This window comes from Narcine bancroftii, chromosome 4 (genome assembly GCF_036971445.1).
Source record: "Narcine bancroftii isolate sNarBan1 chromosome 4, sNarBan1.hap1, whole genome shotgun sequence".
NCBI classification, from domain to species: Eukaryota; Metazoa; Chordata; class Chondrichthyes; order Torpediniformes; family Narcinidae; genus Narcine; species Narcine bancroftii.
Genome location: NC_091472.1, coordinates 26672514 through 26700065, shown reverse-complemented (window position 1 = coordinate 26700065; position 27552 = coordinate 26672514). Strand labels below are relative to the sequence as shown.

At 41.7% G+C, this 27552-nt stretch overlaps 2 protein-coding genes across 3 annotated transcripts in view; one reads left to right on the top strand and one right to left on the bottom strand.

Moving 5' to 3' along the window:
- The window catches only part of LOC138760416 (galectin-8-like), a 44988-nt gene extending 40573 nt beyond the window's left edge, over nucleotides 1-4415 (bottom strand). The window contains exons 1-2 of one of the 2 annotated variants that reach the window (XM_069930986.1): nucleotides 4309-4394; nucleotides 969-1073 (exon numbers count right to left, since the gene is read on the bottom strand). Coding sequence is in view for 1 of the 2 variants with exons in the window: in XM_069930985.1 (XP_069787086.1) it covers nucleotides 4309-4335 (27 nt within the window). In the remaining variant the exon portion in view is untranslated. Of the gene's footprint in view, nucleotides 1-968; nucleotides 1074-4308 lie in introns of both variants that reach the window. The other variant, XM_069930985.1, reaches the window with a different exon arrangement.
- Nucleotides 4416-9354: 4939 nt separating this feature from the next.
- Nucleotides 9355-27552, top strand: part of LOC138760415 (alpha-actinin-2-like) — a 134891-nt gene continuing 116693 nt past the window's right edge. Inside the window, exon 1 of the mRNA XM_069930984.1 lies at nucleotides 9355-9689. Within this exon, the coding sequence (XP_069787085.1) occupies nucleotides 9474-9689 (216 nt within the window). The 5' untranslated portion in view covers nucleotides 9355-9473. The remainder of the gene's footprint in view (nucleotides 9690-27552) is intronic.

Sequence of the window (27552 nt, the reverse complement as noted above, 5' to 3'; positions counted from 1 at the left end):
TTTGTGGGAATATAACAAAAGGGAATTGTTGAAGGCTTGGCGTGGAATGGCTCAACCAGTATGGAAACAATGAGGCAGGGAAGTTATGCCAATTAGACTGGGAAGTTATGGTAGAGTACAGGAATTGTGTACAAGGGCTGTAAAAAATCTAGTCACAAAGAAAAGCTTGCGAAAGGTTCAGAGATCTAGGTAATGTTAAAGATCTAGATTATAAGGCTAACAGGAATGAGCTTAAAAAAGGAAATTAGGAGAGCCAGAAGGGACCATGAGGCCTTGGCAGCCAGGATTAAGGAAAAACCAAAGGCCTTCTACAAGTATGTGAAGAGCAAGAGGGTAAGTCATGAAAGAATAGAACCTATCAAAAGTGATAGTGGGGAAGAGTAAATGGAACCAGAGGAATCAGTTTTCACTAAGGAGGAGGATCTTGGCGATTGTAGTGATGACTTGCAGCAGACTGAAAAGCTTGAGCACGTAGATCTTAAGAGAAAGGATGTGCTGGAGCTTTTATAAAGCATCAAGTTGGATAGGTCGCTGGAACCAGATGAGATCCACCTGAGGCTACTGTGGGAATTGAGGGAAGAGATTTCTGAACCTCTGGTGATGATCTTTGAATCATCAAAGAGAGAGAGAGATACCGGAAGATTGGAGAGTTGGATGTTGTTCCTTTATTCAAGAGTGGAAGTAGAGATAGGCCCGGAAATTATAGACCAGTGAGTCTTACTTCAGGGCTTGGCAAGTTGATGGGGATGATCCTGAGAGGCAGGATTTATAAACATTTGAAGAAGCATAATATGATTAGGAAAAGTCAACTTGATTTTGTCAAAGGATTTACGAACCTGATTGAAATTTTTGAGGATGTGACTAAACACATTAATCAAGGAAGAGCTGTAGATGTAGTGCATATGGATTTCAGTAAGGAGTCATGGGATCCAAGGGAACATTGCTTTGCAAATCTGGAACTGACTTACCAGCTGAGGGGAAAGAGTGTTGTAGACAGGTCATATTCTGCATGGAGGTCAGTGACCAGTAGCGTTCCTCAGGGATTAGTTCTGTTCCTGATTTTTATAAATGACCTGGATGAGGAAGTGGAGGGATTGGTTAGTAAGTTTGGTAATGACACAAAGGTTGGGGGGTGTTCTGGATAGGATGGAGGACTGTCAGAGGTTACAGCAGGACATTGATAGGATGCAAAACTGGGCTGAGAAGTGGTAGATGGAGTTCAACCCAGATAAGTGTGAAGTGGTTCATTTTGGTAGGTCAAATATGATGGCAGAATATAGTATTAATATTAAGACTATTGACAGTGTGGAGGATCAGAGGGATCTTGGGATTTGAGTCCATAGGATGCTTAAAGCAGCTGCACATTCTATGGTTAAGAAGGAATATGGTGTATTGGCCTTCATTAATCATGGAACTGAATTTGGGAGCCGAGAGGTAATGTTGTAGCTATATAGGACCCTGGTCAGACCCCACTTGGAGTACTGTGCACCATTCCCAGAAGCACATAGAAAGGATGCAGAGATTTACAAGGATGTTGCCTGCTCTAAGGTGCATGCCTTATGAAAACAGGTTGAATTAATTGTTTTTTTCTCCTTGGAGCAGCGCAGGATAAGAGATGACCTGATGATGAGAAGCATTGATCATGTAGATAGTCAGAGGCTTTTTTCCCAGGGTGAAATGTTTAACACAAGAGGATACAGGTTTCAGGTACTGTGGAATAGGTACAGAGGAGATGTCAGGGGCAAGTATCCCCCACCACCCCCACAGAGAGTGGTGAGTGCGTGGAATGGGCTACCAGCAACAGTAGTGGAGGTGGATACGTTAAGGACCTTCATGAGACTTTTGGATAGGTTCATGGAGATGAGAAAAATAGAGGGCAACGGGAAAGCCTAGTAATTTTTAGGGTAGGAACATCTTCGGCAGAACTTCGTGAGCCAAAGGGCCTGTTTTTTGCTGTAAGGTTTCTACGTTTTTATGCAAGGCAGTAGATGTGGTCTACATGGATTTTAGGAAGGCATTTGACAAGGTCCCCCACGAGAGACACATTCAGAAAGTCTTGAGGCATGGGATCGAAGGAAACTTGGCTGGATGGATAAAAAATTGGTTTGCAGGAAGAAAGCAGAGAGTAGTTAGTAATGGATAGAAAGAATTCTACCTGGAGGTTAGTAACTAGTGGAGTGCAGCAAGGAGCTGTTCTGAGATTTTTATAAAAGACCTGGATGAAGAGGCAGAAGGATGGGTCAGTAAGTTTACAGATGATACAAAGGTTGGAGGAATTGTGGATGGAGCTGAAGGTTGTCAAAGGTTACAAAAGGATAAAAGGATATAGAAGGATGCAGAGTTGGGCAGAAAAGAGGCAGATGGAGTTCAATCTGGATAAGAGTAAGGTGAAGCATTTTGGATGAACAAACCTGAAGGCTGAGTACAAGGTTAATGGCCAGTTACTTAAGAGTGTGGATGAACAGAGGGACCTTAGGGTCCAAATATATTCATCCTTCTAGGTTGCCACACAGGTTGATAAGGACAGTTAAGAAGGCCTATGGGATGTTGGGCTTCATTAATAGTGGGATTGAGTTAAAGAGTAGAAAGGTCATATTGCAACTCTACAAATCTCTGGTGAGACCACATGGTCTCAGTATTGTGTTCAGTTCTGGTCACCTCATTACAGGAAGGACGTGGAAACTATGGAGAGGGTGTAAAGGAGACTTACCAGGATATTACCAGAATTAGAAAGCAAGTCTTATGAGGGAAGGTTAGCAGAGCTGGGACTTTTTTTTTTCTTTGGAGCATAGAAGGACAAGGAGACTTAATAGAGGACTACAAGATTATGAGGGACATCGATAGGGTGGACAGCAAGCTCCTGTTCCCAAGGCACGAATAGCAAACACCAGAGGACACAAGTACAGGAAGAGAAGTTTAGGGGAGACATCAGGAATGTTCTTAAAAAAAAAACCAGATAATTGTTGGTGCCTGGAATGGTGGTGGAAATTGAAACATTAGTGGCATTTAAGAGACACTTAGGGGCACATGGATGGAGGCAAAATAGAGGGTTAAGGGTTTAGTACCTTTTTTTTAAGGAATATGGGTCAGCAAAACATTGAGGACTGAAGCACCTGTATTGTGCTGCAGTGTTCTAGGTTCTAAACGTTCCTTCATTTTGCACAGATGTCCTCAGCTGTATCCTATTCCCCACCTGGGAAAAAAGTGCTCACTGTCTATCTTACCTACACCTCTCAACCTTGTAGACCTCGATTAAGTCACCTCTCATCCTTCTGCACTCCTAGCCCTGCTAACCTTGCCTCACAAGACACATTTTCCAATCCAGGCAACATCCTGGTAAATCTCCTTGGCGCTCCTCTCCATAGCTTCCACTTTCCTGTAATGAGGTGACCAGAAATGAATGCAATATTCTAAATGTGGTTTCCCCAGAGATTTGTGGAGCTCCAACAAATGGAATATGTTAAAAGAAATTTTATACAAGTTGCACAAAACCTGGAGTATTTTTAGGCGAAATATCATGTTTTCTGAACACTTCAAAATATTCCTGAATCGTAGTCCTTTGATAAAGACTCAAAATACAGTGAAATAGCATACTAAATGATATAAATAGGCACTTAACATTTGAGAATGTAACTTTTGCTAAATGTCAAGAAATTATATTCTGGAATCCACAATAAACGCCTGTGATAGTCAAGAAACGATAATGGCACTGAGCAGAACTCACTGCGTTGATATATTGAAAACATTTAACAAATTTATTGGAATGCCTTGAGATCAGCGCTTACTGTTGGTTACAGGAAAAGTCGTGCAACCAAGCGATCAGGAGGGAGACAGCCGCCTGAAGGGGGTGGGGGGATTCTGGGCGAGTCGTCAGTAAATCGTGATTCCCGTCCGGCCAGCTCCCAGCATCGGTCTGCACTGACCACGTCGGCCAGGATATAACTGCGAACCTCAGCGCCGAGCAGTTCAAGCCCCACACTGGTCCTCGCAGGCTCTCATCCCCCATGGATCGACAGGGGCCATTCTCTGCTGCAGTCCTTATTTCAGATTCTCCTGCACTTGAATGTTCGGACTGGCGACCTACGCTCCTTCTTGACAAGCAAAGGAAATGTCTTTTAAAAAAAATGGTCACCGGGAGGAGACAAAATCTGCGACTGCCTCTTCCAAAGCTTCTCCCCGTTCGGAGTGCCGTTTCTTCCTGGGGCTGTTTACGACCGTCTGCCCTAGTCTGACCCTAAAACTTAATGGGCTGGAGAAGCTCAGCAGATGACAGGTGTAAAGGGGGACTTCGTCGGGACTAAGACTTACCGGGTTAGATATAATCGGATTATCCATCTCGACACAAACTCCCGAAAATACAATGAATCCCAGCAGAAGAGAAGTGAACTGGATCTCCAACTCCAAACGCCGCTCTTCCGGACCCGAAACGTCGCGAGTGGAACAATTGATACAACCGACCAATGAGACACCGGAGCACGATTGAGTGGCAGACGAGCACCTTCTTGGTATTCGTTGACTGAGATGTTCGGCTCTTCTTCTTTCTTTGGCTTGGCTTCGCGGACGAAGATTTATGGAGGGGGTAAAAGTCCACGTCAGCTGCAGGCTCGTTTGTGGCTGACAAGTCCGATGCGGGACAGGCAGACACGGTTGCAGCGATTGCAGGGGAAAATTGGTTGGTTGGGGTTGGATGTTGGGTTTTTCCGCCTTTGTCTTTTGTCAGTGAGGTGGGCTCTGCAGTCTTCTTCAAAGGAGGTTGCTGCCCGCCAAACTGTGAGGCGCCAAGATGCACGGTTTGAGGCGATATCAGCCCACTGGCGGTGGTCAATGTGGCAGGCACCAAGAGATTTCTTTAGGCAGTCCTTGTACCTTTTCTTTGGTGCACCTCTGTCACGGTGGCCAGTGGAGAGTTCGCCATATAACATGATCTTGGGAAGGCGATGGTCCTCCATTCTGGAGACGTGACCCATCCAGCGCAGCTGGATCTTCAGCAGCGTGGACTCGATGCTGTCGACCTCTGCCATCTCGAGTACTTCGACGTTAGGGATGAAAGCGCTCCAATGGATGTTGAGGATGGAGCGGAGACAACGCTGGTGGAAGCGTTCTAGGAGCCGTAGGTGATGCCGGTAGAGGACCCATGATTCGGAGCCGAACAGGAGTGTGGGTATGACAATGTGTAAAAATCACTTGTCAGTCTGGGACCCATTGGTCACCTCATTGTGAGAAGCAGAAGTAGCTTCACAGAATTTGCTCGAGACCAAAATTGAGAGCAAAGAACTTTTATTATACTCTTACAACAATGGTGCATTGATACAGATACTGAGGCTGACCCAACTTTTATACATTTCATTTCAGTACAGAGATACCTTCCCCCTAACATTCTTCTGCCTCCTGGATTGGTTTACCATTAGGTAATTCTGCCCGTGGATTCTAACTTCCTATCAGTTTATGTGCCTTTCTGCAAACTTGTTAGCCAGGAAATATCATGTCTTTGTTCTTTACTCATTAATCAATCCCCAAGTGCAGAGAAGGTTCACGAGAATGTTGACAGGATTTCAGGGTCTGAGTTACAGGGAAAGGTTGTGCAGACTGGAGCGTAGAAGATTGAGGGGGGACTTGATAGAGGTGTTTAAATTTTAAAAGGGACAGAGTAAATGTGGATAGGCTTTTTCAATTAAGAAAGGGGGAGATTCAAACTAGAGGGCATGGTTTAAGATTGAAGGGGGAAAATTATAAGGGGAACATGAGGGGAAATTTCTTTACGCAGAGGGTGGTGGGGATGTGGAATGAGCTTCCGGCAGACGTGGTCGAGGCGGGATCATTGGTTACATTTAAGGAAAGACTGGATCGTTACATGGATAGGAGGGGACTAGAGGGGTATGGACCGGGTGCTGGTCAGTGGGACTAGGAGGGTGGGGATTTGCTACAGCATGGACTAGTAGGGCCGAACTGTCCTGTTCTGTGATGTAAGTGGTTATATGGTTATACATGGTTAAGACTTGCTAAAGCTATCTACTTGCTATCCTGTTTTGAAGATCCTTATTTTATTATACTTTTATAACCCTTCCTCCCATTCCAGCATCCCTTCACCCTGATTTAACCCATAATACTTCATTTCTAATGAGCACTTGCTTGACTCCTCACATTCCAGCATCCCTTCACCTTAAGTTAACCCATAATACTTCATTTTTAATTAGCACTTGCTTGACTCCTCACATTCCAGTATCCCTTACCTCATCAACTCTCAAATTAGAGTGCAAAAATCCAGTGGTTTCTCAACGCAGAGTCCAGAAAATTCTGCGCGTTCTTTGATGCCTTGTTGCCCCTCCAAGGTTTGTGCAAAGTATGCTTTTTGGTTAGACCAGGGAGGTTCCTTCCAGTGTATCAACCCACTGTCGAGAATCATCGACCGGTTAAGTCGTCAAAGATCAGTTCACGATGGCATCAAAACAAGCGGCCACTGGTTTAAGATCGGAGTCTTGAAAGGGATTTGAGGACGTCGTCTTTTTTTACAGCGAGTGGTCGATGTCTGGAACATGCTGCTTGGGGAAATCAGAAACCAGTATAATGCATGAAAGGGAGCACTCGGCAGATTATTGGTCATGACGCGTATCCGTTCCTGGGAATGCTCCGGACCAGATCTCCAGTCTCCATTCATTCACCAGAAAGCTCCAGATCCAGGGTCATTTTTTCCACATCTCTTCTGTTTCAGGCCTCCTTTGTACGTGAGGCAGGGGTGCAGTGGTAATTTTTTTTAGGTGCAGGAGCTCACCAAAAAGGGGAGAAGAAGGTGTAAGGGATACTGGAATGTGAGGAGTCAAGCAAGTGCTCATTAGAAATGAAGTATTATGGGTTAAATCAGGGTGAAGGGATGCTGGAATGGGAGGAAGGGTTATAAAAGTATAATAAAATAAGGATCTTCAAAACAGGATAGCAAGTAAATAGCTTTAGCAAGTCTTGGGGAATGATTAATGAGTAAAGAACAAAGACATGATATTTCCTGGCTAACAAGTTTGCAGGAAGGCACATAAACTGATAAGAAGTTAGAATCCACGTGGGCAGAATTACCTAATGCTAAACCAATCCAGGAGGCAGAAGAATGTTAGGGGGAAGGTATCTCTGTACTGAAATGAAATGTATAAAAGTTGGGTCAGCCTCAGTATCTGTGTGTATTCCCAGGGTAAGGGGAAGCACCCAACTTTGCATTGTTGTAAGAGTATAATAAAAGTTCTTTGTTCTCAATTTTGGTCTCGAGCAAATTCTGTGAAGGTACTTCTGCTTCTCACAAAGGTCTTGCAAGTGTGACAGCGTACGTAGAAATGTTTTTGGGAGATAAATTGGAAAAGGTTTGTTGGAGTGTAATTCTGTTTTCATGTTTAAAGATAATTAAAAGCAACTTTTGTTGAACTAACCATTTGTCCTGGTGAATATCCACTGCTGCTGGGTTTATGAGCCCTCTGGGCTCATAACAAGATCTGCTCTTGGTGGCCATCATGTTGTACTTGGCGTTATGTAATTTAATAATATGACAGTATTGCAAGGCTACACTCACTAATTATAAAATACAATTATCAACAAATAAGTTGGCAATTATATGTTTTACCAATTAAAACTAATTATCTACTTACCAGAAATAAAGCAAATAAGTTTTTTTTTGCTCTATTAGCCACCTAAATTGGGGAAATTGGATGGAATCCTTCAGTGCACAGAGAGAAGATCGCGAGTAAAATGATGACTGGTTGGGCGGGGTTAGAAACATAAAATAGGAGCAGAAGAAGGCCATTTGGCCTTTGGAGTTTGCTTCACCATTCAGTATGATCATGGCTGATGACTTGAATTCATTAGCCTGTTCCTACTTTCTCTCCATACCCCTTGATACCTTTCACCAAAAGGGCCACATCCAATGCCCTTTTGAACACATCAAATGAACTGGCTTCAACAACTCCCTGTGGAAGGGAGGTTCACAACTCTCTGAGAGAAAATAATTCTCATCTCAGTCCTAAATGGTATAACTCATCTCCTGAGACTGTGACCCCCTTGTTGTGGACTTCCCCAGAATTGGGAACATTCTTCCTGGATTGAACATTTCCACCAACTTGATCACCTCTCCTTTCATCTGATCTAATCTGTTCCTCATCTCTCCCCCAGTAGTTTCCATTATGTTATGGTGAGTTAGGACCTTTTATCAGGCTCTACTATTGATAGCTTTTGTTTCCAGTTATCACCCTCCAGCTGCACCCTGTATGGCTCGTCTTCCTCCCCTGGTTTTCTCTTCTCTTTCTCCCTTTGTTGGGTACCTGCCAATCCATGGCCTCTGTATCCCATCTCCATCCCTCAGCCTCCCCATCAGTTCATCACCCTTCACCTTCATAGCAAATCCTGATCATCCTTCTCTCATTATAAAGGCTGAATGTACTCTTAGTTTTCATGAATGATGTGGAAGATCAGATTATTATTTAAATGGAAGGCAGTTGCAGCATGCTTGGGAGTGCTCATGCATGTGGGTTGGTTTTCAACTGCAGCAAGCTATCAGAAAGGCAAATGGAATGTTGGCCATTTCTGGAGGGATTGAATTGAGGAGCAGGGAGGTTATGCTGCAACTACACACGGTACTGGAGAGACTGCATCTGGAGAATTGTGAACCGTTCTGGGCTCCTTACAGGCGGTGCAGAGGAGGTTGATTCTAGAGATGAGGGGTTTGGCCTGTGGGGAGAAATTAAGTCGTCTGAGGCTGGCTAAACTCTTTTGAGTTTAAAGAATGAGAGGGGATCTTGTAGAAACTTATAAAATTGTGATAAGATAGAGGTAGGTGAGCTGTTCCCATTATTGGCGGAGACTGGGACCAGAGGACGTAGCCTCAAGATCCAAGGTCATCGAACTCCTTTTCTCAGAGGATGGTGAATCTATGGAATTTGCTGTCCATTGGAAGCAGTGGAGGTGACCTCAGTAAATATATTTCAGACAAGGTTGGACAGATTTTTTAAAAAGTTGGGGAATTAGGGGGATGTGGGGGAAAAGCAGGTGGTTGGAGATGTCCCTATCTTTAGATCATCCATGATCTCTTTGAATGACCGAGCAGGCTCCTATTTCTTATGAAGGGACCCGACCTGAAACGTCAAACCCTTCTTTTCCTCCACCAGGTCGACTTTTTTTTTGCTCCAGATTCCAGCCTCTGCCATTCAATCACATCCTAGCTCCAGTTGCACAGCGATGCTCGTTCGGACAAGGCAGCTCCTCTGGATCACGGAGGCGGTGCTAATGCAAGGGGGGGGGGGGGGGGGGCGGGACGGACGGGCCGAACTGCTCCCATCCAGGGAGGCGTCCCCGCCCCGCCGCCCACGTGACCACGCGGGCGCGCGCGTGCCGGGTTTCGCCGCCGGGGCTGGGTGAGGGGCGCGGGAGCGGAGCTGGGCAGGTGGGTCGTCCTGCGAGCGAGCAGACCAGGAGGTTCCGATCGCCCGAGGCACGCCACCACCATGATGACCCGTGTGGAGAGCCGCACGACCACCCAGCTGGAGGAGAGCCGCACGACCACCCACCTGGAGAAGAGCCGCACGACCACCCAGCTGGAAGAGAGCGTGCCGTTCTATCACCACAACGACGAGGACGAACTGGGGGAGTACATGATGCAGGAGGATGACTGGGACCGAGACCTCCTCCTGGACCCTGCCTGGGAGCAGCAGCAGAGGAAGGTGGGTGAGCTGGTGGGGGGTGGGAGGGGGGGTGGGAGGGGGGGGGTGGGATTCCGTCTGCTCAAGAAACGTGAAAATCCTGCTACTTTTGGATAAATGCAAAGTAAAATTCAGCTGTGGTGGCTTCCAGGGAAACAGCAACCACAACATATCTGCTGGGGGGGGGGGGTGGGGAGGGGAGACTTTCTTCTTTGGTGAGTGAGATCACAGATGCTACTTCACTAAATATATTTAAGATGCAGGCAGAAAGATGGGGGGAAAAGGGAGATGGATGGAGCTGAGTCCACAGCCAGATCAGCCACGATGGCCAACTCCTGCTTCTGTTTCTTATGTTCTTGTATCAATAATATGATATGTGCAAATGTAAAGAGCAATCTTTCATCAATACTCATGGTCCTGCTCCTCTTCTGCCAAGCATGAGATGTGCTGAGGGTTAAAACAGCTGATGATGTATTCAGTTAAAATAGAAGTGATACCTAATAATAGCTACAGCCCCTCTGTATTATCATCCCATCTAATCCATTGTATTAAACTAGAATGACATGCAGCAGTTGCTCCCTTATGTTCAGTTGATATTGATGTATTTTTCTTCTTTGGCTTGGCTTCGCGGACGAAGATTTATGGAGGGGGTATTGATGTATAAACCATGTCAAACTGCATGCTTTAAATTTAACTCATACTTTCTACTTTAACCACTTAAAATAAGTGCAATCTTTACACCAACATCAAATGGCTTGGTACCTTGCAACATGCTCAGCCTCCCACGTCATCGACTGATTTAAAAACCCCTCCATGGTTGGATTTCAAACCATGAGTTGACTGAGAAAGAATAGAAAGATTATCAATGGTGAATAAAAACTGAAAGCAATACATGAGGAAAATCTTAGGCATGGGAGAGATTAAGAGACGGGCTGGTGGTCCATGACCTTTTATCCACTGGATCATTTTGCTGAAGTAAACTTGCTTTTGGTTAACAAATCACTTCATATATCTGGGAGCATCTGGTTTGGAAATGATGGAGGATTCTTCCTCTTGGGCTATTTATCTCTGGGAGATTGGGTCAATAGTACAACATCAGTATTGGAACATAGTTATTTTTGCTGCTTTTAAATGAACGAGTGGAACATTTGGACAGAATGCATTAAACTGATTAAAGGAAACTATTTAGCAATTTGTCATCTCATCCAGCACCATATTGTGGTGCAGGCAGTCCTCTGGTTACAACAGTGCTTCATTCCTGCAAGCAAAACATAAACGTGCTGGAAAAAGTCAGAGGGTCACGGAGCATCAACTAACGTTTTGGACCTGGGCCCTTCATCGGGTATTGGTTTTGAAAAGAAGACAACAATTGAAGCCTGAATAAAAACATGGGAGAAAGGGGAGAACAGGCTAACAAGCATGAGTTCATAGATGGATACAGGTGGAGGGTAGCTGAGGAGTTATGGGAAAGAGGCCCGAGGAGATCACTCTGATTGGAGAAGGAAGGTCCTGAGAACTTCAGAATCCTGAATTGCTCAGAGGTCTGAAATGAACAAACATAGTGTTTGGAGAGGTTGCATTACCAGTCAGGGAGAGTATCATGGCTGTACTCAGGAGGACATAATGAAAGGCTCATTCACTGAGGCAGTGTGGGTGGAGATCAAACATAAGAAGGTATAATTATTCTGATAGGTTTATGCTATTGGCTCCCAAAAGCTACTGACAGATAGGGGAACATCTGTAGACAGATTATGGAAAGTGTAAAATCACCAGGGTTGATGAGGTGGGAGACTTTGGATTACCCAATATTGACTACAATGTCCGCATTACCAGAGGCTTTGATGGGGTCAAATTTATTAGGTGTGTCCAAGAGAGTTTCTTGAAGTAGCATGTAGTGGGGGCCAAGAAAAAGGGCCATATTCCATCTTGTACTGGGAAGTGAGGCGGGCTAGATGACCAGAGTTTCAGTGGGAGAGCATGATTACAATTGCACAAGTTTCAAAATAGCTCTGAATAAAGATAAGCTGCGAATTCGTGGGAAAATTATAAATTGGAGGATCGCAAAATTGTGACATTATCAGACAGGAGCTCGAGGGAGTTCATTGGAAGTATCTGCTTTCAGGCAAGACTACAATTGATATGTGGAAGCTGTTTAAAGACCAGCTGATGAGAGTTCAGGACCAGTTTGTTCCAGTAAGATGGAAGGACGGGGATGGCAAAGTAAGAGAACCATAGATGATAAAAGGCATAAATCTGGTTAAAAAGAAAAAGGCTCAAGGCCCTGAAGGAATGCAAGGATTGCAGGAATAGCCCAAACAGGGCATAAGGGAAGCAAAAGTAGCCATGAAATATCTTTGGTGTGCAGGCCCTCTCAAGGGCCAAGGAGGAATTTTTTTTTTAAAATAGCTTATTTAAAAATCTTTAGACCATACATGTAGTCAAATACAAAATTTTAAAAATACAAATACGTAAGTAGACAAATTTATGCTGTATGATGGTTGTAACCCAAACTCTCCATCCTCCCTCCCACCCACCCACCCAAAAAACCCTGAAGTATATGAGAAGAGAAGAAGAAAAAAGATAGAGTGGAAAAATAGGAAAGGCTGCTGGAAAGCACCATTCCCTCCAAGGATTTCAATTAATTATTTAACTGGTCTTTGGAGAAGGTTAACATGGAAACAAGGACTGGAAGAAACTCAACTAAAGATTTACACTTGACATCTGTAAATATGGTCTCCATATTTGCAGAAATATGTCATACTTGTTTCTTAGGTTGTAAGTAATTTTCTCAAGGGGAACACAGCTATGCATTTCTGCATTCCAGTGTGCCCTACCTAAATGGGAGTTAGACTTCCAAGTAACTGCAATACAATTTCTGGTCATTGCAATTATAACAAATTCAAATAGATATTTAGATTAATGTCATTTTTGGTCTTATCCCCATTATATTTCCCAGTAAAAACAATTTTGGGTTTTGGGAAAATGGAATTACAATAATCTGTTCTTAAAAAAATTCCTAAACCCACCCAAAAAGATCTCGCTTTGGAAGATGACCAAGTCAAGTGCAAGAAAGTTCCCAATTTGCCATATCTAAAACATTTATCTGATAAGTCTGACTAACATTTAATTTTTTGCATTGTGAGATATAACTGATGCAAAAAATTGTATCATATTAATCTATATCTTACATTTATTGTATTTATCATACTGTCCTTACATAAATCAGACCAATGTTGCTCATCAATACTTAGATTTAAGCCTGATTCCCATCTCTCCAGACTTATGAACCCCTGTTTGGGGGCTCCCCTTTTAAGTAAGAAATGCATTACTGAAGTGAATTTGTTTGTGTTTCCTTTTCAAATCAGAGTCTCCACGTCACCACAGTTTGATTAAAAACATTGTTGGCCCCAACTTTTCCCTTGTGAATGCTCTTAATTGAAAATTGCAAAAGATTGAGTTGTTAAGGATTCTATTTTTATTTTTTAATTGTCCAAGTGACATGTTTCCCCTGCTCATAACAATCCTCAATATATCTGATCCCTTTTCAAGACCATCTCAAAAATTTTATTACAGAAAAAAAACTAATTAGTTGTAAATTTCATACTCACTGCTGCAGATACTGTGTAAAATTCCAGTCAATAATACCATCTCTCAAGACTGTTGAGTTGAAGTGAATTAATACCACCCTGTATCACAAGTTTCCTGGAGTTCTATTGCCCAATCAGCTTCCAGCTGATCTGAGTTTTCAAATCCAACTGCCTGAGTCACCCGACTCCAATTGCCAGTTGCAGCCTTCAGATAAAATCCCTGTTGAAGTCTGCTACAGCCCATTGTAAAAGATATGCCTGTTTTGAATCAGAGGTTTTATTATGAGATGGACCCCCTTTATGTTCCAATCTCATAATTTATACCAGATATTATATATTTTAACAAGGGGGCTTCTTTCTCACCAGATAATAATTTCACTTCCCATTTATATATCTCATTTTTGCTATTCTCTCTCCTACCTTTTCTACTTCTATTTTCATCCATCCATGTTTGTCTTTTTCCTCACAAAGGGAAGTTAGCAAATCTTATCTGGGCTGCTTCGTAACTTTTTAAAAAAAATTTTGGAGCTGTAAACTTCCCAACTCATTATTTCTATGCTATCTTCTCTATGGAGAGTCTGGACATCTTACCCTTCCAAAGGAAAAAAAAATTGATTTATTAGTTAATGGGATGGGCAATATTTGAAATTGGTACTGAACTCTTGGAAATATGTTCATTTTGTCTCAATTAACTCTTCCAACTAATGTTATTAGTAAAATTATCCACCTGTTCGTCTTCTTTACCCTCTTTGAGTAATTTAATTTGTATAAATTATTTAAATTGTCATCTGTATGTATTCCTAAATATTTTATCCCATTTAATGGCCACTTAAATTGGGTGTCTCTTTGACACTGAGTATAGTGCCCTTCTGTAAGTGGCATAATTTGGCTCTTATCCCAGTTTGTTTTGTAACCTGAAACTTTCCCATAATCTTCCAGTTTTGAGTACAGTTTCTGTAACAAAGTTACTGGCTCTATCAAATATATCAATACATCATCAGAAAATAAATATATATATTCCTCTTAGTTTATCCTGAATCCCTTAATGTTTATATCTCACTCAGTTGCTTCTGCAAATGGTTCTGTCGCTGGAATGAAAAGAGCTGGAGACAGTCGATCTACTAGATCTTGTCAACTGGAATGGTGCACACTTGTCCATTTGTAGCTACTTTGGCTTTAGGATCAATGTACAGTGCTTTAATCAATTTATAAAATTTTGCCCTGGTCCAAATCTTTCCAGTACTTTAAATAGAAAGTTCCACTCCAGTCTATCAAATACTTTTTCTGCACCACACCTACACTCAGATCACCTCTCTTTTGTGCCAGATGAATTATACTAAGCAATCTACTTACATTATCAGCAGATTGTCTCTTTTTCACAAAGCCTGTTTTGTCCATATTAATTTTGGCAAAAGTTTCTGTTATCTATTTGCCATGGCTTTGGCAATGATCTTGTAATCTGAATTTAACAGTGAAATAGGTCCATAAGATGACACTTTTAAAGGATCTCTTTTTTTTGTCATTACTGTAATTATTGCTGTTGAGAATGATTCTGGGTGTGTCTGTGTTTCCAATGCCTAATCTAGCACCTCTGTTTTTTTAAAAAAAGGAATCAGCAAATCTTTAAATTCTTTATAAAATTCAGAGGGGAAACTATCCTCTCCTGGAGATTTTATTGATTTGCAAAGAACCCAGCGCCTCCTTCACCTCCTAATAGGTAAAGGGGGCATTAAGTTCTACCTGTTCTTCCAGGTCCAACCTTGGAAGCCTAATTTGTGAGAGAAGCTCGACTATCTTATTAATGTTTCCTTGAGATTCTGATTGGTTTAACTTGGAATAAAATTGCCTAAAAGCCTCATTCATTTTTTTTGAGGCTTGTAACTGGTTATATTTGCATTTTTTTTATCACATTGATTGTTCTCGAGACCTGTTCTGCTTTCAACTGCCAAGAAAGTACTTTATGGGCTCTTTCACCTAGTTCATAATACTTCTGTTTAGTTCTTGTTATTGTTTTTTTCTTTTCTATATATTTGCAATGTGTTATACTGAATTATTTTATTAATAAGCTGTCTATGCTTCTCTTCAGAACCCCTCATTTGAAGTCCTTTTCCAAATAAAGCATTTCGCTTTCCAGTTGCTCCACCTCTCCTGTATATTCCTTCGTGATCTTAGAAGTATAGCTTATAATTTGTCCTCTTAAATATGCTTTCAGAGCATTCTATATAATAAATTTATCAATAGTTGAATTGCAGTTGTTTCACAAAATAACTGAATTTGTTTCCTAATAAAATCACAAAAGTCTGATCTTCTCAACAGCGAAGAATTAAGGTGCCATCTATAGACCGATTTCTTTTTATCTGATGTAATGATAATTAATATAAGAGATGAGTAATCAGATAAAATTCTCACTTTATATTCAGAATCCATGATCCTACCCTGTAATCGGGCTGATATCAAAAATAAATCTATCCTAGAATAGGAGTTGTCTATTTGAATAGAAAGAATATAACCATATAACCATTTACGGAGCGGAAACAGGCCATGTCGTCCTTTCGAGTCCGCACCAGTTGACTAGAACAACTCCAATAGCTCAAACCTCCCGCTCATCGCCAATAACCCTCCAACCCCCTCACCTCCATGCACACATCCAACCTTCTCTTAAATGACAGAAGGGACCCTGACGCAACTATCTCATTTGGAAGTTAATTCCATTCTGCCACCACTTGCTGAGTGAAAAAGCCACCTCTAATATTTCTCCTAAAGTGTTGCCCCCTTACCCTTAACTCATGGCCTCTTGTTCCAACCTCCCCTGCCCTCAGAGGAAATAGTCTGTTTATGTCTAGTCTATTCCTTTCCTAATTTTAAATACCTCTATCAAGTCCCCTCTCAGTCGTCTACGTTCCAATGAATAAAATCCCAGTCTCCTTAATCTCTCCCTGTAATCCAGATGCTGTAAGCCAGGCAACATCCTTGTAAACCTTCTCTGCACCCTCTCCACCTTATCTATATCCTTGAATTTGGAAACCAGAACTAAGCACAGTACTCCAAACCTGGCCTCACCAATGCCTTAAACAGCTGCAGCATCACCTCCCAGCTCCTATACTCTATACTATGACTTATCAAGGCCAGCACACCATATGCCTTCTTAACCACCCTGTCTACATGGGAATCCACCTTCAGTAAACTCTGTACCATAACCCCCAGGTCGCTTTGCTCCTCTGCGTGCCTCAAAGACCTCCCCTTAACTGTATATGTCCTATTTTGGTTATTTTTACCGAAATGCAACACCTCACACTTGTCTACATTGAATTCCATCTGCCATCTTTCAGCCCACTCTTCCAAACAAACCAAATCTTTCTGTAATCCAAGAAAATCTACCTCACTATCCACCACTCCCCCTATTTTCATATCATCCACATATTTGCTTACTCAGTTAACCACACCCTCCTCTAAATCATTAATATAACTGATAGATAAACAACAAGGGACCCAGCACCGAACCCTGAGGCACCCTGCTTGTCACAGGCTTCCAACCTGACATATAGTTGTCCACCATGACTCTCTGCTGTCTATCTCCTAGCCATCTCTGAACCCATGTCACAATCTCTCTGGTAATTTCTAGTGACTGAACCTTCCTTATTAACCTTCCATGCAGAACCTTATCTAAAGCCTTACTGAAATCCACCGCCCTACCTTCATCCACCTTTTTTGTCACTTCCTCAAAAAACTCAACAAGGTTCATCAAACATGACTTTCCTTTTAAAAACCCATGCTGGGTGCCCCTAATCAATCCCTGCCTATCCAGATATGCATGTATACTATCTTGAAGAATACCCTCCATAACCTTCCCCACCACCAAAATCAAACTTACTGGCCGATAATTACTTGGCCTACATCTACTGCCTTTTTTGAACAATTGAACAACATTTGCAACCCTCTAATCCTGTGGTACCACCCCCTCCTCCAGTGATCTTTGAAAAATCACTGACAGTGTCCACGCTATTTGTTCCCTGACCTCCCTTAAAGTCCTGGAAAAAATCCCATCCGGACCAGGAGATTTATCCACCTTAATTGACCCAAGAAGCTCCAAAACTCTCGCTTTACTAATCCCCATCCTTTACATAATTGCCTCTCTTATCTTGTATAGCCCCAATGTCCCTTTCCCCCCGTGAATACGGACGAGAAAAAAATTGTTCAATATTTCTCCAATCTCATATGGTTCCTGACATAGTTCACCGGTCCCATCATCCAGTGGACCTATTCTATCCTTAACCCTCCTTTTAATCTCTTTCTCTTGGATGAATCCTTCTCCAAGCATCCACTAAGTTCAGCTCTCTCATTATTCGCAAAGTGGCTTTTGCCCTTATCACTGCTCTTGTTGATCTATATAGAATTGGGTCCAGACAAAAATTGAAATCTCCTCCCATTAAAACATTTTCATAGTCATCTGCCAAATTAAGAAATGTTTCATGGATGAATTTCTCATCATCATTTGGCGCATATTGATTCATAAGGGTACAAGATTCAGAATGTATTTGACAGTCCACTATTACCTACCTGCTGGATCTATTACTACACCCTGTATTCTAACTGGAAGGTTTTTCCACATTAAGATCACTTTTCCTCTTACTTTCGAATTGATCGAGGAGGCAGTCCTTCTTTAGTTTTTGATGCTCTTTTTCAACTAAATGAGTTTCTTGTCGGAATACTAGATCAATTCCCTTTTTTTTCCCTCATCACTGGCCCATTAAAACATAAATTTGACTATTATTCATCTCTACAAAAGCTAATTATACTCTCTTTATCCTTCCCATCCCTTCTCCCCACGGGCCTTCTCCAAAAAGTTGCTTATTTTTCTTCTGTGATGACATGCGCACCCTCCAGCAAACCAAGTAGGAAAGGAAAAGAAAGAATATAATTAAAATAAATTTAACATAACAAATACTGTGTCCTTAATAATTAAGCAACCCCCTGCCCTCCCCCCACTAATGTTGTTAATATAGTATACAATGCTACCCCCGCCCTCCATTTTATGGATTGTGGCAAATACCACACATATACACATGATATGATAGGGATCAGGTTCCCATCACCCCAGACTTCCCCCCCCCCACCCCGTAAAATTCTCTATATGATAATTACTCAATCTTTTTATACAAAAGTAATATCTAAATAAAACAGAAAAATACAAAGTTGTCATGAATTAATCACTCCTCTGGTCTAACATTGCAATGTTTCTGCAAACTCTACTGCTAATTTAAAGTCTTAAAAAAAAATTTTTCCACCATCCAGCAGAATGATTTTCAAAGTTGCTGTATGTCTCAGCACAAACTTGTAGCTTTTCTGCCAGAGATTTTTTAACCAGATTAATTCTCATCTTTGCTTCTACAGTGCAGCACTTGCATCTGAATAGAAGAATGTCCTTCACATTTCCAGTGGACCTCCTCTCTCTATTGTTCCTTTCACTGCTGCAGACACTATCTTTTCCCTGTCTTGATGCCTTTAAGCATTTGATCAATATTAGAACGTTGTTTTTACGTGCCCTTTCAACTTCAATATTTTGTCAAACCTTTTCTGCATTCAGTGTTCTGTGTATCCATTCTTGGAAGAAACTAATAAGATCTGGACCTCTGTACCTTCTTTAATTCCAACAACCTTGATTTAATTCCTTGTTATAACATTTTCTAGCGTATTCAATTTTTCCCATATTTTGTTCCTTTCCATGGCCCGCGCATTTGTTCATACTCTACATTTTCCAGTCTCTTCTTTATATTTTCCATTTCATCTTCTACAGTCAACTCTTGCATCCAAGTTACCCATGGCAATTTGGATATTGTTCACAACCTTAAAATACTTAGCCGTTTTTTTATAAATTTGAAATTCTCAGATTCTCTCATTATATCTTCAAGGGTACACTTAGTGCTCACTGAGCCTTTTGGCTGTTCACCTTTACCAAACAGTCGGGCTTTCTTTTGTGTAGCTTGTTGTTCTTGGCCAAGGAGAAAATTTATGTTTGAAGTCAGAGGAAGTGGCCAAGATATGAAATGTACGTTGGATTGGTATTCACCAAGGAGAATCCTGTGAAAGATGATGCTAAGAAGCATAGTATATTTTAGGGTGTTGCATCTGCTGTCAAGAAAGAGATTATGCTGGGACATTAGAAGAGTATTAAGGTGGATAAATGCCCCAGGCATGATGGGATATATAGGTAGTCCTCAACCAATGAGCTGCACGAGTTATGTCCACCCACAGGTAATTTTCCTTTTTAAAAAAAAATGCAGTTAAAGATTTTTCATTAAAGTTTTATTTGTTGAACATTTTTTTTAAATTGTTTTAATGCCTCATTAAGACATGCAAATCTGACTTATGATCAATCTGAGTTATGACCAATCCTTCGGTCCCAATTATTGAAAGAGTTACAGGAGGATATTGCTTGGGCCATGATTGAGATCTCTTTATTCTCACTGATGATAGGTGAGGTCCCAAAGGACTGGAGAGTAGCCAATATTGTATGTTTGTCCAAGAAGGGAAATAGAACCACTACAGAAAATAATCAGCCAATGGACCTCACATCAGTGGTAAGGAAACTACTGGAGAGGATATTTGGGGATGTACACATATTTGGAAATACATTGACAGATTGTGGAGCAAGTAATGTGTTGGAAACATGTTTGAATTTTTTTGAGGAAGTGATAAAAGTGGTCGATGAGAGTCAGGCAACAGATGTTGTCTGCATGGTAGTAAGGCATTTTACAAGGTCCCTCATGGCTCATCCAGAAGATACAGATGTATATGATCCATGGTGAACTGGTGGGTTGAATTCCAAATTGACTGGCCCATAGAAGACTAAGGGTAGTGGTGAAAGGTTATGTTGGCTTGAATTCTTTCATTGATTGTGTTCTCAAGGATTGGTGTTGGGACCACTTTTTTTTGTGATTCATACAAATGACCAGGGTGAAAAAATAGATGAGAAAGTTGGTGGACAATGCAGAGGGTGATTAAAGGATACAAAGGAAATAGATTTGTTACAGATTCGGGCAGAGAAATGGTAGATGGAGTTTAGTCTGGACACGTATAAAGTGTTGCACTTTGGGAGGTCAAATGTAATGGGACAGTAAATGGCAGGACTCTTAATAGCATTGATGTGCATAGGGATCTGTGGGTTCAGGTCCATCGGTCTTTGAAAGTAGATAGGGTAGTAAAGAAAATATTTGGTGAGCTTGCTTTCATTGACTGGGGCATTGAGTACAAAACTGAGAAAGTCATGTTGCAGGTACATGAAACTATGATCAGGCCATGTGAGCATTGTGTGCAATTCAGGATGTCCCTTTAAAGGAAGGGTGTGGAGGTTTTGAATCGGGTACAGAACTGAGTTTCCATGAGGTTGCCTGCATTGGAGGGTATTAGATGTCAGAAGAGGTTGGACAAACTTCGGTTGTTTTCTCTGGAATGTCAGAGGCTGAGTGATGATCATATAGAAGTTAATAAAATTTAAATTTTACATTTAGACATACAGCACGGTAACAGGCCCTTTCAGCCCACGAGTCCATCTGCCCAATTAACCTACAACCCCGATAACGTTTATGAACAGTGGGAGGTCATGGGAGCACACAGGGAAAACCCACACAGATATGGGGAGAACATACAAACTCCTTACAGACAGCGCGGATTCTGTCCCCAGTTGCTGGCACTGTAACTGCATTGTGCTAACCATACTGTCCAAAGCATTTGAGAAGCATTGAGAGGATAAAGGGTCAGAATCTTCTCTTCAGGGTGAAGATGTCACACATTAGAGGACATGGGGGAGCAGAGTTGAAAGGAGACGCATAGAGCAAGTTATTTTACGTAGTGGTGGATGTCTGGAAGAGGCTGCTAGGAGCAGTGGTGAAAGCAGATACAATAGAGATAGTCCCCGATTTACAATAGACCAAATTGTGATTTTTTTGAAGTTACGATGGTTTGAATCTGTACTGTACTTGGAATTTTTCAGTATCTCCCGACAGTGCTGTATCAGTCCCACTGCCCCGCTGTCTCCCGACAGCCCTATGTTGTACCCCACTCTGATCCCACTGCCCCGCTCTCTCCCGACAGTCCCTTGTCAATCCCCACACTGATCCCACTGCCCTTTTTCAACCTATGATTTTTTTGACTTATGATGGGAGTGCCAGAACACAACCCTATCATAGGTTGAGGACGTAGCTTTTGAGGCTTCCCAATAGTCAGAAATGTGAGAAAATGAGAGGATACATATCAGGTGCAAACAGCAATATTTTAGTTTAAATTGAAGATGATATATGGTGCAGACATGTGCTGAAGTACCTTTTCCTGTGTGGTACTTGGCGCCTCACAGTTTGGCGGGCAGCAACCTCCTTTGAAGAAGACCGCAGAGCCCACCTCACTGACAAAAGGCAAAGGAGGAAAAACCCAACACCCAACCCCAACCAACCAATTTTCCCCTGCAACCGCTGCAATCGTGTCTGCCTGTCCCGCATCGGACTTGTCAGCCACAAACGAGCCTGCAGCTGACGTGGACTTTTTACCCCCTCCATAAATCTTCGTCCGCGAAGCCAAGCCAAAGACTGTCCTATGTTCCATGATCACAGAATGGCTGTGCGGGAAGAGTGGCCACCAGCTGTCCTTGCTGACTCACTGAGGGAACACCCAAAAATGCCCTGCACCCACCTGGTAGAAGATGCTTGCAACCCCACAGCAGCACAGCAAATCCGTTCCCTGTCCACCCTGCTGTCTTCCAAATGCTCATTCGTATGCACAGGGTACCTACCAGTTAGGCATTCGTAACCGGGGAAGACCTATACATCATATTCATTTCTGAAAATAGGTTTTATTTAAGTTGCTGAAATCAAGTTCATTGTCATATGTACCAAGATGCAGAGATTGTTTTGCGAGCAGTCCAGCTAGTCATGCTTGGGGCAGCGCGGCTGGTGTAGCAGTTAGCACAATGCTCTTGCAGTGCTAGTGACCCAGGGCTCTTCTGTTAGGAGTTCTCCCGTGTCTCCATGGGTTTTCCCTGGATATTCCGATTTTCTCCCACCCTCCAAAACATATAGGGTGCAGTTAATTTGGGTGTAATTGGGCAGCACAGATTTAAGTGGCCAGAATCGGCTTCTACCATGCTATAAATAAAAAAAAAATAACTACTTTGTGCCCAGTGCAAGTAAGACACAAGACCCAGTATAGCAGTGTATAGAGATCAGATTTAACAGTACAAAAAAAATACTGCAAACATCTTTATTGCAGTCCCTGAACTAGTTTACTTCACGCTGTGTGATCTTTCTATGTTCATTCTCCTTAATGATCCAAAAATAGGTTGAAACAGGTAAATGTGTCTCATTAATTTTTGGGTACAGAATTACTTCAGGGATAATTTTTTTTTCTCTATTGAGCATAAGATTAGATTTTATGTTACATCATACACTGCCATTTCTTCCTTCAAATCTGGATTCTGTCAAAATGTATTCAATGGGAGATGCTGCACAACTCCAAGCAAGACACTTTGTGGCTGCTCTAGAAATGTTTTCACGTTAACCACTTTTTGCCATCTTCTTGCACACTACTTTTTGAAATTTACTGTGAATCTTGTTCCACCGCCCTTCACGTCACTGCATTCTGTATCTCAAAATATTGCTGTACAAATTTTTTTAAAATATTGCTATGTAATTCTTGTTTCACTACCATTCACCGTCGTATGTGTTCTTGTTGCTGACCTTTCTTCCAATGGAAATTGTTACCCCTTGAGAATTCCACCCATAATTAGTCTTGATCTGTCACTGACTGGCTGCAGCCACTTATTTTAAGTTACAGATTACGTATGGTGAAGGGGAAAAGAAAAGGTGATTCGCCTCACAGAGGGAGGAAAAGCCAGCTGTAATGATAATTATAGAGGCAACTTAGTTTGGAAACTGCACTGGGACCCAAAATGAAAGGATTTATACAGTAACATAAATCACTGATGCAGCCACGGATCCGTGTCACTGTCAAGCTCTGCACGACTCAGTAGAGCTAAGTGACCTTGCACCAGTTGTTTGGATACTGATTGTTTGGAGAGGAAGGGAATTAATGTGTCATTCGTAATGAATATAAGGCATTCACAAAATACCTTGGTAAAAACAAAATTAAATGGACAGATTAATTTTTTTATCTGCCACAGAACTGGAGGTGCACTTTTCATGCAGCTATTTTAATGAGAACTCTAAACATGCATGAAAAAAATAAATATCTTTTTATGTGTCCATATTATGAAGAACTAGTGAAAGTAATTTATGTTTCCCAGAGTTCTCGCCATTGTTTTGGCTTTAGTGTCTGAGTAGTTTTTTATAAATTTGAATTTCTGATTATGAGCTTAAGATTCCAGAGGATCTATCAAGAATTTTCTGGTGTCGTGGTCGGGGCGGCAGAAAAAAAAGTCCACATTAATTTTGGATCACTTCGAAATTTGCTGGTGACATCAAATTGGCAGAATGCAATTCCTGCTGTGGTCAGTCAGGACAGAATTTTTAAGTACTGCTGTGCATGCAGTTGTTACATTTGCTTCAGTATAAATGAATTTTTTGATTTTAGTCAAAGGAAATGCGCCTGGCCTTCTTGAGGATATTGATGTGGTACAGATCAATAGTGCTTCTTTGAGACAGTGTAAATAGATTCTTGCTTACCACGTGGAGAGTAGTTGTGAACAATACTAATGTATTGTAACAAAAAGGTTGCAGGGATACAGAAGAAAATAAAGTAAAAGAATCTCATGCACATTACATTCTAAATGCAATATTGTGTGAGAATAATAGAAACTTTACCTTACCTTTTAAATCCGTATGCTATTTCAAGGAAGATTACCAGAACTGAAGCGCTGTAGCCATTAGACAAAATAATGGGAGTTGTGGCTAGGCATAGGGAAGACCTGATCAAATCTTTCTATATTTTGAAAGGGTATGAAACTGATAACATTTCTACCTGCAGGTGAGACCAGCTCTTGAGGTCAAGGATGTAAATGAGCTAGAAGAAAATTCTGCACCTAGAGTGGCTGGACTGTGGAACTGGCTGCTGCAGTAGTGTCAGCAAAAAGATATATATTCAAAGGATGGTTTAATTAACAAACAAGGGAGATAGATTTGGAAGGCCAAGTAACTGGTTTTAATTAGGTAGGGGGTGGCTTCATTATCACTGATGGGCCAATGGCCTGGTTCTGTACATACTTCACTAGGATTAAAAATATGATAAATTCTCATGCAAGGCACTTCTTAAATTTAAATTCAGACATACATCATGGTAACAGGTCCTTCCAGCACGCGAGCCTGTGACACACAATTAACCAACCACCCCATATATTTTGAAGGGTGGGAGGAAACTGGAGTGCACGAAGGAAACCCGTGCAGACACAGAGGGAATATTCAAGCTCCTTACAGACAGCACTGGATTCAAACCCGAGTCACTGGCACTGTAATAGCCAGGTGCTAACCAAGTTCCATTGTATATAATGTTGGGAGATGTGAATGGGAACTGGGGCAAACCCTTTAGGTGATCAAAAAGCAGTATTGCACAAGAGATAAGAATTGGGATAGAAGTCAGAGTGTGCAATTCTCAACAAGAATCCCACCATATTTTATGTGGGAGTCATTTAGAAGGTCATGTGCATCCTTAATTGTCCTCAAGACAATGGTGGTGTCCTTCCCCCTTGATCTATTATAGTTGTTTTAGTAAAGATGTTCCTGCAATGCTGCTGGATGGTATAAATATGATTTGGTTGGTTACTGCAAAATACTCCCAGTGGTGGTAGATGCCAAAAGAGTGCCGATGGACATGTGTGAAAATGAAAGCGGAATGATGGGATTACTCTAATAAGAGTCCGCTTGGACGATATGTTGAGCTGAGTGACCACTGACTGTGTTTTAGTGTCATTAAGAATCAATGAAGAGAATGGTTTATTTTTCTCAAGTTGTGACAATAGCAATTACATTCCATCCTTAATTGGCCTTGACTCTTAACTGCCTCCTCAGTTCCACCATATTGGTGGGCGTTGAGTTACTTGCAGGTCTGACCAGGTAAGAATTAGTCTTCCTTTCCTATAGTGCCATGGTCACCATTACTCAGACCAACTTTTATTTAAGGTCTTGACTATAAATTCCCCATTTGTCATTGTGGAAATTGAACATGTGTCTCTGGATCAATGGTCCAAAGACTTACTGTATTATTGTAACCTTTTGCTGTGATCAATGCTTCCCTGCTGTAGGAGGTAGTATGTTTTTTTGAATTATGAAATTAAGACCTTACGAGGCTCCAGGGTGTTCCACACCAAAATTAGTGGTGTAAATAATGACGAGGGTTGTCCGAGAGTACAACAAAATCGAGATGCTCTGGGAAAGTGGGCCAAGGAATGGCAGATGGAATTTATTGATGACAGGTGCAAAGTAATGCATTTTGGTAGGAAACCACTGCAGGATTAACACAATGAACGACAGAGCTCTGGGGAGTGTTGTGGAACAGAGACATAGGAGTACAGGTTTATAATTCCCTGGAAAGGGCCAGAGTGGTGAAGAAGGTGGATAACATACTTGCCTTTGCTGCACTTGGGATTGAGTACAAGAATGAGGACATCACATTAGAGCTATAAGATTGGGTGCAGTTCTGATTGTTAAAGGGATTTCCATAATTACTGCAAAAAGATAATTTGCTATGTCAAAAACATCTGCTGTCCCGTGCAGTTGTTCAATGAGCCAGCTGCTGCCTTATTCACTGGCAAAGGATTTGGGTTTCATCCAGTACAGTCTGCAAAGTCTTTTGATGAATTATGCCTTGTGAAGGTGCAATAATTTGTATACTTGAGATTTAATGATGCACTGAATTTTTCTTTGAAAAATTAAGAGTTTATTTGCAACAGTGGTGGAATTGTGTAACCGTTAATACTTTAGTGAGTAGCCATAAATATTCAACATCACTAAATTTGTATGCATTTCCAGTCTCCTGTACATTTCAGAAATTAATCTAGCAGAGCTCCTCTATGTCAGTGGTGTCCTGCAGAGTGATGAAGGATTTCTAAGTTCATAGCAGGATCGAGATCACTTGTGAAGGTGGGCCAAGAATTGGCAAATGGAATTTAACTTTGACAAGTGTGAGATGTTGCACTTTGGTAAATGAAACTAGGATGGGAGTTGCACAGTGAATAGTAGGGTCCTGGAGAGTTTTGTAGAACAGGGAACTGTAGGGGTTCAGGTTCATAGTTTCATTAAAGTGTGAGTTTAAGTGAATAACAGGGTATTGTATGTAATTCTGGTTGTCCAGCTATAGGAAGATCATCAATAAATTGACAGGAGAATCACCAGGATGTTGCTGGGTCTGGAGGAGCTGAGTAGTATATTGAGAGGTTGGATTGGCTAGGTCTTTAACCCTGAAATTGAAGGATTTTTTAAAATTGGCTTCCAGGTGGAAACCAGAGAGTAGTGGAAGGAAAGTATTCTGCCAGGATGTCAGTGAGTAGTGGAGTACTGCAAGGATCTCTTTATGATTTTTTAAAAATAAATGACCTGAATGAAGAGGTGGAAGGATGGGTCAAGTAAGTTTTTGGATGATATAAAGGTTGAAGGAATTGTGGATGGAGCAGAAGTTTGTCGAATGTTATGAGAGGATATAGACAGGAGGTAGAGTTAGTTGGAGAAGTGGCGCATGGAGTTCATCTGGATAAATGTGAGGTGATTCATTTTGGAAGGACAAACCTGAAGGCTGAGTACAGGGTTAATGATTGGTTACTTGAGAGTGTGGATGAACAGAGGGACCTTGGGGTACAAATCAGCAGGTTGATAGGGTAGTTAAGAAATAAGTATTGACTAATAGCACTTATATCAACAGTGATGAAGTGTTTCGAAAGGCTGGTGATGAAGCAGATCAGTTCCTGACATGGATCCATTCCAGTTCGCCTTTTGTAGAAACAGGTCTACGGTGGATGCCATCTCAATGGCTCTACACAAAGCCCTGGAACACCTGGACAGCAAAGGTGCATACACGAGGATGCTCTTTATCAGCTACAGTTCAGTATTTAACACCCCACTGTGTAATTGGATCATAGATTTCCTCACCTACGGTCCACAATCAGTGAAGATTGGTAAGATCTTCTCCTCCACAATCTCCATCAGTACTGGAGCACCACAGGACTGTGTTCTTAGCCCCCTGCTTACTAACTTTACATCTATGACTGTAGCTCGGTATGACAATAACACCATCTACAAATTTGCCGATGCTACCATGGTAATGGGTTGTATAAAGGAAGGGGATGAGTCAGCGTACAAGATGGA